This window comes from Nicotiana tabacum, chromosome 2 (assembly GCF_000715075.1).
Source record: "Nicotiana tabacum cultivar K326 chromosome 2, ASM71507v2, whole genome shotgun sequence".
Taxonomy (NCBI): Eukaryota; Viridiplantae; Streptophyta; class Magnoliopsida; order Solanales; family Solanaceae; genus Nicotiana; species Nicotiana tabacum.
In genome coordinates, this window is record NC_134081.1 from 109,033,385 (window position 1) to 109,047,112 (window position 13,728).

Consider the following 13,728-nt stretch of genomic DNA (forward strand, 5'->3'; position numbering starts at 1 on the left):
TTATTTTTATTCCGTCGAAGGTATCTATAAAGGATAATCTCGCTATATCACAATCGATTTATAATATAGTCATAAAAACTTATTCTTTATCAGTATTTAGCTTTGACTGTGCTTCCTAAAACACTTGTATAACCTTCTTAATATCATACTAAACTTTTTTACTTTGTGATCTATTTTTTAAAATCTCTAATATTCTTTTTATGGAATAAATTTATGCACCCGATGATTTTTTTTTTAACTTGAAAAATAATTTTACTTATATGATGAATTTTAAAAATAATTTAATTGGATTCTCTTGCTAAATAATTAATTAAAAGATTTGATTATTTGGTTTTAACATAAAATATAATTTATTTTCTGTTGATTTAGATTCTTAATATTAGTTCATTTCATGTTTGAATATTTAACCGTGATTATAATTTTATCCACAATAAATTTTATTTTTAAAGAGTATAGAGATCGATGACATTCCTCTTTTAGATCTTTATGTTTGCAAAATCATTAGTGGTATTGGCTCTTACCAATCTTTTTATTTCTTTTCTCACACATTTATATTCTTAAAAATTTTCTTAGTTGTTCTTTAATAATTGGGTATATTTTTATATATTACACAAAATATTAATAATAATAAAATATTATTTGAGTAGGAAAATAATTTAAATATAATATAATAATATATTATCTTGGGGAGTTTTTCTCAATTTCAAAGCTTTATGCAATCTGTTTAGCATTACTTATATTTTTTTGGTATTGAATATTATAGAGTGGTAATGTATTACCAATATGGAGGATTCTTATGAAATTGATTTCGTTAAACATTCCTACATATTTTTAATAAGAATTCAATAGACAAGATTGTATTAATTTTAAAATTTTAAATATTAAAAAATTAACATATAAGTTATTATAGTCCAAAAAAATAAGTTATTACAGCTATGTCCTTTCCCTATGAGTTCTTCTGTTTAATATTTTAGGGCTATTTTGGTCTATCAATATTATATTCGTGCTTTTATAATAATATATAGGCTCTCCTGTTTCTAAATAAATTTGGACAATAATATAATACCTTTTCAAATTAAATTAGTAATAGGAATTTCTTCAGAAGTATATCCTAAAAGTAATAGGATTACAAGGCTAATATCTATGCCCGTAAATAATTATACTAATAGGATTACAAGGTTAATATCTATGCCCGTAAATAATTATACTAATAGGACTCCTAACGTGTAGTATTATGTCCTAAAACTAATAGGATTACAGGGCTAATATCTAGAATTTCGATTATGTCTTTTTATTGTGAGTTATTATGCTTAATATTAAAAAGTTATTTTTGTAATCCAATATTTTATTCATGCTTTTATAATAATATAGATTTAATAAATCTTTTAATATATAAATAAGGACTGGCCAAAAGTTAATTGGTTTTCGCGAACCCGTAGGTTATATTTTGAATCCGCCATCGAGCACGCATAAAAGCATCAGAGTAATAAAAAAAAATTAAAATATAGGAAACTACTAGCCTTCGCATTTGTGACAATCATACCTTAGAAAATAACACATTTGAGAGTATAAATTTTGAAATAATACTCATTTGGTGTAAAAGTTGAGAGCTAACATGCCGAAATCTTGAAAAAAAAGAAGAGAAAGAGATGAAATACAATTATATTGGTTCGGGTAAAACGTTACCCGGTTGGGATGGTGTGTAAAGATGAGAAGTAAATGCTCTTTGATCCGTAATCACTGGGAGTTAATAAGATGAGATCACAACGGTATCTTATATATAGTTATGATATTTTTTTGATATTTCGTTATCTAAAAGGGGACATATATTTATATCCATTGTAAATGCGGAGGCTGTCCATTGTAAATGCAGATGAACTTTCTTTTTAAAAAATAGTTTTTGTTACCTTTTTTCTCCTGCCTGAGTTAGAACCTTTTTTTCTTATATAGAAGTAACATTTAATTTTTGAAGCCTGGTTAAAATAGACTAAGACGATAAGGATAAATTAAAGTATTTTGAATTGAAACAAACTCAGGCTTTCTTATCGCACGAAGTTTAGTAGTATTTCACTCTTTTGAAAGCTATTTTCTTTTTCCTTTTTTTTGCTTTTGAAAGTTTCAAACCCTAAGCTTAACTACCCCTAATGACACTCTTTCATCTGTATTACAGAAGAAAAAGATGATCCATTGTAATATCAGATGAAGAAGCCACAACCATTTTAATGGAAACAAGATCTGCTAAGAAAATAAGGCTTCTAAATGAAATCTACGAAAGTTTTTCATCATGTGGTGAAGATAGGATTAGTGATCTCCCAGATGCAGTTCTTCATCATATTCTTTTTTCTCTTCCAATTAAATCCATTGCTAAAACTAGTGTCCTTTCTAAACGATGGAGATATCTATGGTACACATTCCCAGATCTCGATTTTACCACAATCAACGTCCCATCATCCATTAACTCAACCCCAAAAGTCAGCCCAAATAGTCATAAAAAACTACACACTACTTGGAGTAATATTGCAGGAGGAGCTGATTTCATCGATCAAGTGTTGTCCCTTCGCGAAAAAAATTCAGGGATTAGATTCCTCCGTTTTCGTGCAAATTTGAGTTTTTCCCGATTGAATAGCCTGATTCGTGGCGCTGTTAAGCACAATGTTCAAGAACTAGATGTTGAGGTTGCAACCAATGATTACTTTAATTTCCCTCGAAGTGCAATTAGTAGTGACTCTTTAAGGGTTTTTAAATTAAAGTCCAAGTATCCAGGGTTCAGGTTACCTCCTTCTTCAATTATGAAGAATGGTTTCAGAAATTTGTTTTCACTATCACTTTCGTGCATTATTATGTACGAGCAACCTTCACTTCATGATTTGTTTACCGATTCATCTTTTCCATTGCTTAAAAAGTTGAATCTTGAAAATTGTAGTGGACTAATTTATCTACATGTAAGTTGTCGTGTACTTGAAGAATTAACACTTGAGAATTGTTTTCAATTGGAGCATTTAGATGTAACGGGTCCAAAATTGGAAAGTTTGAGTGTCAAGAGTTGTTTTGATTCGTACACTAGTGGCACTAAGGTCAAGGTTAATGGTCCAAGACTTAAAAGGATAATATGGTCGAGTAATACTATAACAGACCAGAGTTGTTTGGAGAATTTAACTTCTTTGATTGAGGCGTTGGTTGGGTTTTTTGTTCTTCTTGAGGACCTTAGCGCAATGAAGCTTCGGAGTGTGAATGATTTCTTGTCGGGGCTCTCTCATTCCCATTCTTTACTTCTTGAAAACCAAAGCGTTGAGGTATTTGCTTTTAAGATTCTGTTTTACTATTATCAACATCGCTGTTTCTATTCTATGACTTCTTCGCTATTGCATGTCTTACTCTATACCGTTATGATTATGCATGCTAGTTTTGAGTCGAGAGTCTATCAAAAATAATATCTCACCTACACAACATAGGGGGTAAGATTGCGTACTCGTTACTGATCTCCCCAAACCCCACTTGTGAGATTATACTAGGTATGTTGTTGTTGTTGTACACAATCAATGAAAAGATTTTTTACTTTATTAGTGTAATTTTACTTGTTATAGCTGATTCTCCCTTAATTGTCTGTCTACTAGTTTCACTTATTATAGACATTTCCATGTGGTTAACAATTTGACTTTAATTATGGATCCATAATTTTGGTTATAGCATTATAATGATTTATATTATACACTAGTTTGAAGGAGTTGCCCAAAAAAAAAAATGAAAAGTTCGGTACACAAGGCACTCCGTGTTCACTCAGGGTGCGGCACCCTAAGGAATGTTATGTGGACATTCTACTCTAATACAAGTATTAGTGGCCGGTCATATTTGCTCGCTAATACTGCTGTGATTTATGCACATAAATGTTATTAGTTGATTGACTAAGATGTAATAAACTTATCTTTCAATTAAGACAAGGGTATCTTCATCTATGGCGAAGATTTTTGTTTAACGCTCTCTAATTTTCCCGCAGATTCTATCGAAGAATAATCACTTGGCAGGAATTTCACTGCGGCCTTTTACAAAACTGAGATGCTTAGAGTTGCACACAGGATTCCGCAAACACAACATTCCAGGATTAGCAAATATATTTAGGAGTTCCCCAGCTACTAACACACTCATTCTCAAGATTACCAATGACCACAACATCGAAAGAAGGGTAAATGCTTCTCATTTTTACTTTACCTTACAATCAAACAAATTTGCGTATAATTACTTACAACTTCTAACCAAGCAACAGTATAAGTCAGTGACTCAGTAGTGTGTACGGTTAAGAACATAAAAATCATTTTTTTTTTAAAAAAAATATTCTTTGTAAAGAATACAAGGACACTAGAAAAAACATAAGAGCAAATTTTCTTGTGTGTGGTATTTATAAAAGGAAACTCAATAATATCAAACTTATAAAAAAGGAGAGCTATTCATCATATCAGGTATATAAGGAAACCCAATAATTATTCATTACCATCACTTTATATGGCATTTGAACAATGCTCAAAAGGATGCACTTTTTATCGGAGAATTATTTTTTGTTATTTCAAGTTTGAGTATCCTTAGGGGAATTCCTACCTTCGTCACTGAGTCAGTAACAAAACTATAGGGGGAATAAGGTACAAGTTACACATTACATTGACGTCATTTTATTCTTTGTCCAAATTTCAGAAATGGAACAGGGACCTATGGCAATTGTCCAACTCTGGTGAAGAAAGATTTTGGGAGTCACAAAGTCATGCCATAAATTCCTTCCTTCAACATCTTAAAGTAGTAAAGATTTATGGATTCTCAGACTGTGAAAGTGATGTTAGTTTAGTGAAGTTTTTGCTGAAGCATGGGAAAGTGTTGCAAGAAATGTTCTTGTGTGCAGAGATTTCCAAGTCAAGAGACTCGCTACACAGAGAAAAAATCAAGTCACAAATAATGGGGTTTTCCAAGGCATCTTGTAACGCTAAGATTGTTTTCAAGTGAACTTGTTAACAAGGAATCCGCGGTCACTATCCTTCGGGTGCACACAGGGTAAACCCAGGATTCCTGTGTAATAGACCGTAAACTACACAAGAGAGTAAATCTCACTATGCAAATCTCATGCAACGGAACTTGGCCGGAGAGGTATGCAAGTGGATTTCGAACCCTAGATCTCCCATTTGGGAAGTCCCCTGCTCAACCAACTCGGCCATCCCGAAGGGCAATTGTTTTCAAGTGAACTTGCTGTATTTTACTTCAAGATTAAAACAAAGGGAAATCGTCCCTTTCTAATAGATTTCCAAATTTATGGTAGCTCTGTCTCGAAAAGCAGTTTTGGACTCCATGAGATAGTGTGACCTGATTTTGGCCCGTAGTGTTCTTATCATAGTACTTTAACTTTTAGCACGTATTGTTCTTATCGTAGTACTTCAACTTTTAGCCCGTATTGTTCTTATCCTAGTACTTTAACTTTTAGCCCGTATTATTCTTATCATAGTACAACTTTTAGCCCGTATTGTTCTTATCACGGTACTTTAAGTTTTAGCCTGTCTTGTTATTAAAGTTAGCATTCTAAATTGGGTCTGACTACTCTACATCTACATTTCTCATTCTCTCTGTTTTCTCAAGTTTTTACTTGGTGATATGTGCTCATTCCATGTATTCCTTTTTAATATCAACGCCTAAGATTTACTGAAACAAGATCATAAATAGGCATGCTTAAAATGATGGGCATTTTACATATACAGTTCTCTCAACTTTTGACATTTTTTCACAGCTTTGGCGTACAATAATGTTTCCTCCCGAAAATTTTGGCAGCAATATTTGATGATAAGCTCATCAATATATTTTTCACTAATAACAAAACGTCAGAAATTCTAAAAGAAGTTAAGGCCTGTATCTAATACTCTGTAACATCGATGAAGAGGTCATATGGTCGTAAGGTACCAACAAGATTTGCTTTGCAAAAACAATTTCAATTATCCACTGATACAACTGTCACTTAGTCATTGGGATTAGAAAAAAATGAAACACCTCCGATTAACTACTCATACTATATAGAAATTAAGAAGGGTGCCTTAGAACAATGGCCGGTAAAGATGTTTTCGTGTGACCTATTGGTCAAGTGTTCGAACCGTGATATCAGCCACTAATGCTTGTATCAGGTTAGATTGTCTACATTACACCCCTAGGGTACGACTCTATTTCGAACCCTGTGTGAACACGGAATACTTCGTGCAACCTTTATTATATTGAAACTTGTTGAAATTGTCAAAAGTCCCACATCGGTGGATGACAATTTTGAATGGGAATTTTACCCTATAAAAGGAGGCCTAATGTTTAGGATTTAGTACACCTCTCATTTGCCTTTTTTTTTTAATCTTCTTAAGGCATTTGTATCTTCTCTCTTTAGTATTATTTCACTTATAATATTGGAGTGGAATAAAATATTGATTGTATCCGAAGAAGTAGGCAAAATTGGCCGAACCTCATAAATTCTGGTGTTCTTTTATTGTTGTCTTATTGTCTTGTTTATTATTTAGTGGTTGTCATAATTTTTGGTATAGTAGTTGTGACTCATTCACACTATATACATTTGACTTCCGCAACAATTGGTATCAGAGCCAAGGTACTGTCTAAGTATGCTCTGTGGTTGCAGCATAGTCTGATCTTCCACATTAGAAAAGATCTATCTTGGTAACTGAGTCAAGGTTCTGTCTGAGTATGCTCTGTGGTTGCAGCTTAGTCTGATCTTCCACACCAGAAAGGAAATAATCTTGATTTGTGTCGTCAGCTACTAAATAATATTTGTGTCAAAATGGGAGACAATAAACAAGAAGAATCTACATCAAGTGTCAATAATACGTCATCGTTGGCATCTTCGCTTATGACAAGAATTGTGTCAAATGCGAAATTTGCGGTAGAAATTTTTGACGGGTCAAGACATTTTGGGATGTGGCAAGGCGAGGTTCTAGATGTTCTTTTTCGACAAGGGCTAGATCTTGCCATTGAAGAAAAGAAGCCAGATGTTATTGGAGAAGAAGATTGAAAAATTATCAATCGTGTTGCTTGCGGTACCATTCGATCCTACCTTGCTAGAGAGCAGAAATATCCATACACAAAGAAAACTTCTGCAAGTAAATTATGGAAAGCACTGGAGGATAAAGTTTTGAAGAAAAACAGTCAAAATAAATTGTACATGAAGAAGAGACTGTTTCGCTTCACCTATGTTCCTGGTACCACAATGAATGAACATATCACCAGTTTCAATAAGTTGGTCACAGATTTGCAAAATATGGATGCAACTTTTGATGATGGTGACTTGGCCTTGATGTTGTTGGGGTCACTTCCTAATGAGTACGAGCACCTTGAAACTACTCTACTCCATGAAAATGATGAAATTTCTCTCAGAGAAGTTTGTTCGGCTTTGTACAGCTATGAACAAAGAAAGGGAGAAAAACAGATGGGCAGAGAAGGAGAAGCACTAATTGTGAGGGGTCGTCCTCAAAATCAAACGAGGACTAAGAAGGGAAGATCCAAGTCGAGATCTAGACCCAGCAAAGATGAATGTGCCTTTTGTCGAGAAAAGGGGCACTGGAAGAAAGACTATCCAAAGTTGAAGAATAAGGCCAGACATAACAATGGAAAGGCCATTATGGATGCAAATGTAGTTGATTGCGATGATTCAGACTTCTCATTAGTTACAACAGAGTTATCAACATCATCAGACATATGGTTGATGGACTCGGCTTGTAACTATCATATGTGTCCCAACAAGGACTGGTTCATAAATTTTCAAGAAGGAGAATATGGAGTCATCCACACAGCGGATAACAGTCCTCTTACCTCATATGGCATTGGTTCAATAAGATTAAGAAGCCATGATGGAATGATCAGAACATTAACAGATGTTCGATATGTACCGGGTTTGAAGAAGAATCTCATCTCTGTGGGAGCCCTAGAATCAAAAGGGTTCAAAATCATTACAGAAAATGGAGTGATGAGAATATGCTCTGGTGCGCTAGTGGTAATGAAGGCCAATCGGAAGAACAATAACATGTACCGCTATCGCGGTAGTACAGTTATTGGGACAGCGACAGTGACATCCAGTGATGACAAAGAGGCAGAAGCAACCAGGCTATGGCACATGCGCTTGGTACATGCTGGAGGGAAATCCTTGAAATCTCTATCTGATCAAGGATTGTTAAAAGGCGTAAAGACTTGCAACTTGGAGTTTTGCGAGCATTGTGTCAAAGGGAAACAGACAAGGGTTAAATTTGGTACAGCGATCCATAATACTAAAGGCATTTTGGATTATGTACACTCTGATGTTTGGGGTCCTTCCAAAACACTTTCATTGGGTGGGAAGCACTATTTTGTAACCTTTATTGATGATTTTTCCCGAAGAGTGTGGGTGTATACAATGAAGAGGAAAGATGAAGTGTTGGGAATTTTTCTCAAATGGAAAACGATGGTGGAGAATCAAACAGGTAGGAGGATCAAGTGTATTCGCACAGACAATGGAGGTGAATACAAAAATGATCATTTCAATAAGGTCTGTGAAAATGATGGCATCGTCTGACACTTTACTGTCAGACATACACCATAACAGAATGGAGTGGCAGAACGTATGAACCGGACTTTATTGGAGAAGGTATGGTGTATGTTGTCCAATGCTGGCTTGGGCAAAGAATTTTGGGCTGAGGCAATTACATATGCATGCCACCTCATTAATCGTCTACCATCTGTTGCCATTGATGGCAAGACACCATTTGAAAAATGGTATGAAAAACCTGTTGTAGATTATGACTCTTTGCACGTATTTAGCTCAATTGCATACTATCATGTGAAAGAGTCAAAATTGAATCCGAGAGCAAAGAAGGCTATATTTATGGGGATTACTTCTGGAGTCAAAGGATACTGCTTATGGTGTCCAGAGACAAGGAATATTATATTCAGCAGAGATGTTACCTTTGATGAATCTGCCATAACAGATGAGGTAACAGTTGAAGATGTCAAATAAACTGGTGGTGCATCAAAGCAGGTGGAGTTTGAGGGAAAATTTATTTCTCCTACGCAAAAAGCAGAGGAGGAAACAAATGAAGATTACCCTCTGGAAGAAGAGCCAGTAGAGAGGGAGATTCCAACTCAGCAACCAACAGGCCAAAAAGGACAATAACAAAACCTGTTCGTCTCATAGAAACGGTTGCTTGTGCAACCTCAATTGTAGCTGATGGTGTTCCTACCACTTATAAAGACGCAATCCAAAGTTCAGAAGAAGATAAGTAGAGGATTGCCATGAATGAAGAAATGCAGTCCCTTCATCAGAATCATACATGGAAATTGGCCAATCTCCTGAAGGGAAAGAAAGCAATTGGGTGCAAATGGGTATTTGCAAAGAAAGAAGGATTTCCTAACCAAGAAGATGTTCGCTACAAAGCAAGATTGGTGGCCAAAGGATATGCTCAAAAGGAGGGAATTGATTACAATGAAGTATTTTCTCAAGTTGTAAAACATTCCTCCATTAGAATTATGTTGGCTTTGGTAGCACAGTTGGATTTGGAACTAGTTCAGATGGATGTAAAAACTGCGTTTTTACATGGAAACTTGGAGGAGAAAATCTACATGACTCAGCCAGAAGGATTCAAAGTTGCTGGAAAAGAAAATATGGTATGCAAACTTGAAAAATCGTTGTACGGATTGAAACAATCTTCTAGACAATGGTACAAGCGATTTGACAAGTTTATGTTGCGGCAAGGGTACAAGAGAAGCAAATACGATCATTGTGTGTATTTGCGCAAACATAATGATGGTTCCTTTGTATATCTTCTCCTATATGTTGTTTATATGTTGATAACTTCCAAGAATTCGGAAAAAATTGATAAGTTGAAGATTCAACTGAAGGAGGAGTTCGAGATGAAGGATCTGAGTGAGGCAAAGAAGATTCTTGGCATGGAGATAATAAGAGATAGACGTTCAAAGAAACTTTGTTTATCTCAGAAAGAATATTTAAAGAGAGTACTACATCGTTTTGGCATAGATAAGAAGACTAAGCCAATTAGTACGCCACTTGCTCCCCATTTTAAACTAAGTACTACTATGTCGCCAAAGGATGAAACTGAACAGGAGTATATGTCAAGGGTACCATACGCAAAATGAAACTGAACAAGAGTATATGTCAAGGGTACCATACGCAAATGCTGTTGGTAGCTTGATGTATGCAATGGTTTGTACGAGACCTGATATTTCACAAGCCGTTGGAGTTATTAGCAGATATATGCATAATCCAGGAAAGGAGCATTGGCAAGCTGTAAAATGGATTCTACGGTATATTCATAGTACTGTAGATGTTGGGTTAGTTTTTGAGCAGGAAGGCAATCGGTCTGTAGTTGGATATTGTGACTCAGATTTTGCGGGTAATCTGGACAAACGAAGGTCAACTACTGGTTATGTGTTTACTTTTGCAAAGGCACCAGTTAGTTGGAAGTCTACTTTGCAGTCAACAGTTGCTTTGTCTACAACAGAGGCAGAGTACATGGCTATTACAGAGGCTGTAAATGAGGCAATTTGGCTTCAGGAGTTGCTAAAGGAGCTTGGTATTGAACAAAAAAATATTATAATTTTTTGTGATAGTCAAAGTGCTATTCAATTAGCGAAGAACCAAGTTTATCATGCAAGGACGAAGCACATTGATGTTCGGTATCATTTCGTACGAGAAATCATAGAAGAAGGTGGAGTCACGGTGAAGAAAATTCATACTACGGAGAACCCTGCTGATATGCTGACAAAAGTGGTGACTGCGGTCAAGTTTCAACAGTGTTTGGATTTGATCAACATTGTTGAACACTAAAGATTGAAGATGAAGACACAACCAAAATTTGTTATTGAGAGAAAATTGAAGATGTGAAATTTTGCCAAGGTGGAGATTTGTTGAAATTATCAAAAGTCCCATATCGGTGGATGACAATTTTGAATGGGAATTTCACCCTATAAAAGGAGGCCTAATGTTTAGGATTTAGTACAAGTACACCTCTCATTTGCCTTTTTTTTTTTAATCTTCTTAAGGCATTTGTATCTTCTCTCTTTAGTATTATTTCACTTGTAATATTGGAGTGGAATAAAATATTGATTGTGTCCGAGGAAGTAGGCAAAATTGGCCGAACCTCATAAATTCTGGTATTCTTTTATTGTTGTCTTATTGTCTTGTTTATTATTTAGTGGTTGTCATAATTTTTGGTATAGTAGTTGTGGCTCATTCACACTATATACATTTGGCTTCCGCAACAATTGGTATCAGAGCCAGATTACTGTCTAAGTATGCTCTGTGGTTGCAGCATAGTCTGATCTTCCACGTCAGAAAAAATCCACACGAGGACTAAAAAATATTGACAAGACAGGAATGGTTCACGAGTGAACTCAATTTGTCATTTAGCCAAGACATTTCAGAAGAAACTGAGGAAGTTGTCTGATCTCTAAGTCTAAGGGGGTCGACATTGCATGCATGAAAACAGTAGTAGAACTTTGGCTTGACGTATTTATGGATAAGGGCTTCTGGCTATTTAATGAAATGCTGCAAAGCGTGCAACAAGTCATTGCGATAGACAGAAAATTACAAAAGAGTCAATCAATTACATATGTATTCAATGCGTTTGATCCATTAAAATCCAGAAGGTCCACATGTTCATTTCTTTACCTGATTTCTGCTAGCTAAGGTGATGAGATTGAAAGTGAAGTATGCTACTGAATATAATATAATAAATGAATTTTCTCAAAACTTTAGCCAACTTGTACAAGTCTTCTTGCCATTAAATTCCTACACCTAAGTTTTCTTTTGGCAAATATGGTGGTTTTTCCTAGTAATATTCAAACTTATTGTTAATGTTTGATTTTTTGATCTTTGTATATATGCTGTTTAATTTTCTTTCTCATAGTATAGGTCAATTTGTAAGCGCCGTCTAGCTATATTTTCTATAGCTACCTTACAGATAAATCTATTTTAGAGTCATAACTGATTGATGTATAAAATATGGGACTAGCAACCTGTTCGAATTGTTGTATCCTACTAGGCTTAAAGCCTTCCCATTTTCCTAAACAGTTTTTCCGCTTATTATATGAATAAGAATATACTAGTATTATCCAAAATATTACTGATTAAAATTTGGGTAGAAGCACAATTATTATCTGCCATCGTCACTTGATAAACAGATGTTTATTTCCAATAATACAGAGTAATATTTTACTATTACGTTGTGGACTTAGGATTCTACTTAATCCAATTAGCAAGTTTGACCTACTGTTTTTTATCTCTGGGATTTCAATTATTAGTGAGTTACATCAACCATCCTCCATATAATTAAGAATGGAAATAGTTGTTTCCCATTTCGTGAAGAAAAGGTAAAAGTATAACATCAATAATATTCAATACACTAAAATATTCCTAAATATTTAAGCAAGTCCTTGTTCAGAAATATTAGGTGACTAACTACTGAATTAATTTTGATTACTCAAAATTACTTTAAATAGTATGAGACGTGCTTTAAGATGTATTATTGCTTTAGACTTCCATTTGGCGCATGAAAAGAAGTGAGACTTTTGGATCAAGGTTGAATTATAGTAGATGAATTAGGCATGTCTTTCTGGAGTTAGAATATGATTTTCCAAAAAAGTAGAAGGAAAGTCGCTTAAGCAAACTTAAAGGTGAGTTTTAAATGTCAAATGCTAAAAGAAGTCCTGCATTAGGAAAAGGATTAAGTTATAATAAGGTATAAAAAAAATGTATAATATCAATATAATTTAACATGTGATAGCAGATTAGTTGTCCTTTTTACCAAATTACCGACTTGTTTGTCATAGAGATTTACTTACAAATTTTTTTTAAGTGATCTGAATATGTAAATCAATTTTATACCGATATTAAATAAAAATTAAACTCATCGAAAAATAGTCAAGAAAGTTGAAATATTATGCATCATGTGGGAACAGAATCTAGGGCCTAATCTATCATATAGGTTATATAATAATGCTTACCAATTTCCGTAAGTAAACAGTCTCACATCTATACTCTTTCTCTTCTTTTTCTGTTTTTATTTTTCAACCTTAGGGAACAAATAAAGCGTCCACCATATTAAGATATGAATGAAGATGGAAATTGTAGTGAAAACAATCCTAATTTGAGAATAGAGGGTCCTTGACTCCTTGTTCTTCTTGCCACGGGTCGAAATATAATGCTGGTCCTTTGATAATAGTAGTAATTTTGTACTTTTATCTTGTATTTTTGTATTTTGTTTGTATCTTAAATTTGATCAATGATGGACACAGCTAACTGAATCCGCTCATTAAGATTCTACGACCAAATATTATTACTAGATTAAAATAAATCCAGCTTATTTACGTATTTTTCAAACTTTTACTAACTGTATGTACCGTTTGTCAAGGTTGCTTATTATGTCGAATTAGCTTTCCGGAAATTAAACTGCATAAATATAGATTAGAAGTTTAGTCAAATTAAACGGCATTCTCAATATAGTTTATTTATACCATTGCACATAAAATAAGGAAAGGGGAAAAATGGAAAAAATAATAACTTTATGAACTATCATTATCCATGTGAAAATTCTAAGTAACAACTATGCTTCGTTGTTAAACAAATTATAATCGGCTAAGTTGAATTAAGTCGGCCTAAAATACTTTTAATATAGTATAATATGATCATTATTTCTTTTGAGGTCAAGCACTCACAATTTTCAA

At 34.2% G+C, this 13,728-nt stretch overlaps 1 protein-coding gene across 1 annotated transcript; it reads left to right on the forward strand.

Moving 5' to 3' along the window:
• Positions 1 to 2,070: 2,070 nt before the first annotated feature.
• LOC107794943 (putative F-box/FBD/LRR-repeat protein At4g03220) lies at positions 2,071 to 5,483 on the forward strand. The gene is made up of 3 exons (XM_016617504.2): positions 2,071 to 3,293; positions 3,995 to 4,180; positions 4,684 to 5,483. Exons 1-3 carry the CDS (start codon positions 2,223 to 2,225, stop codon positions 4,984 to 4,986), a joined length of 1,560 nt encoding a protein of 519 aa, XP_016472990.1. The 5' UTR covers positions 2,071 to 2,222; the 3' UTR covers positions 4,987 to 5,483.
• Positions 5,484 to 13,728: the final 8,245 nt, after the last annotated feature.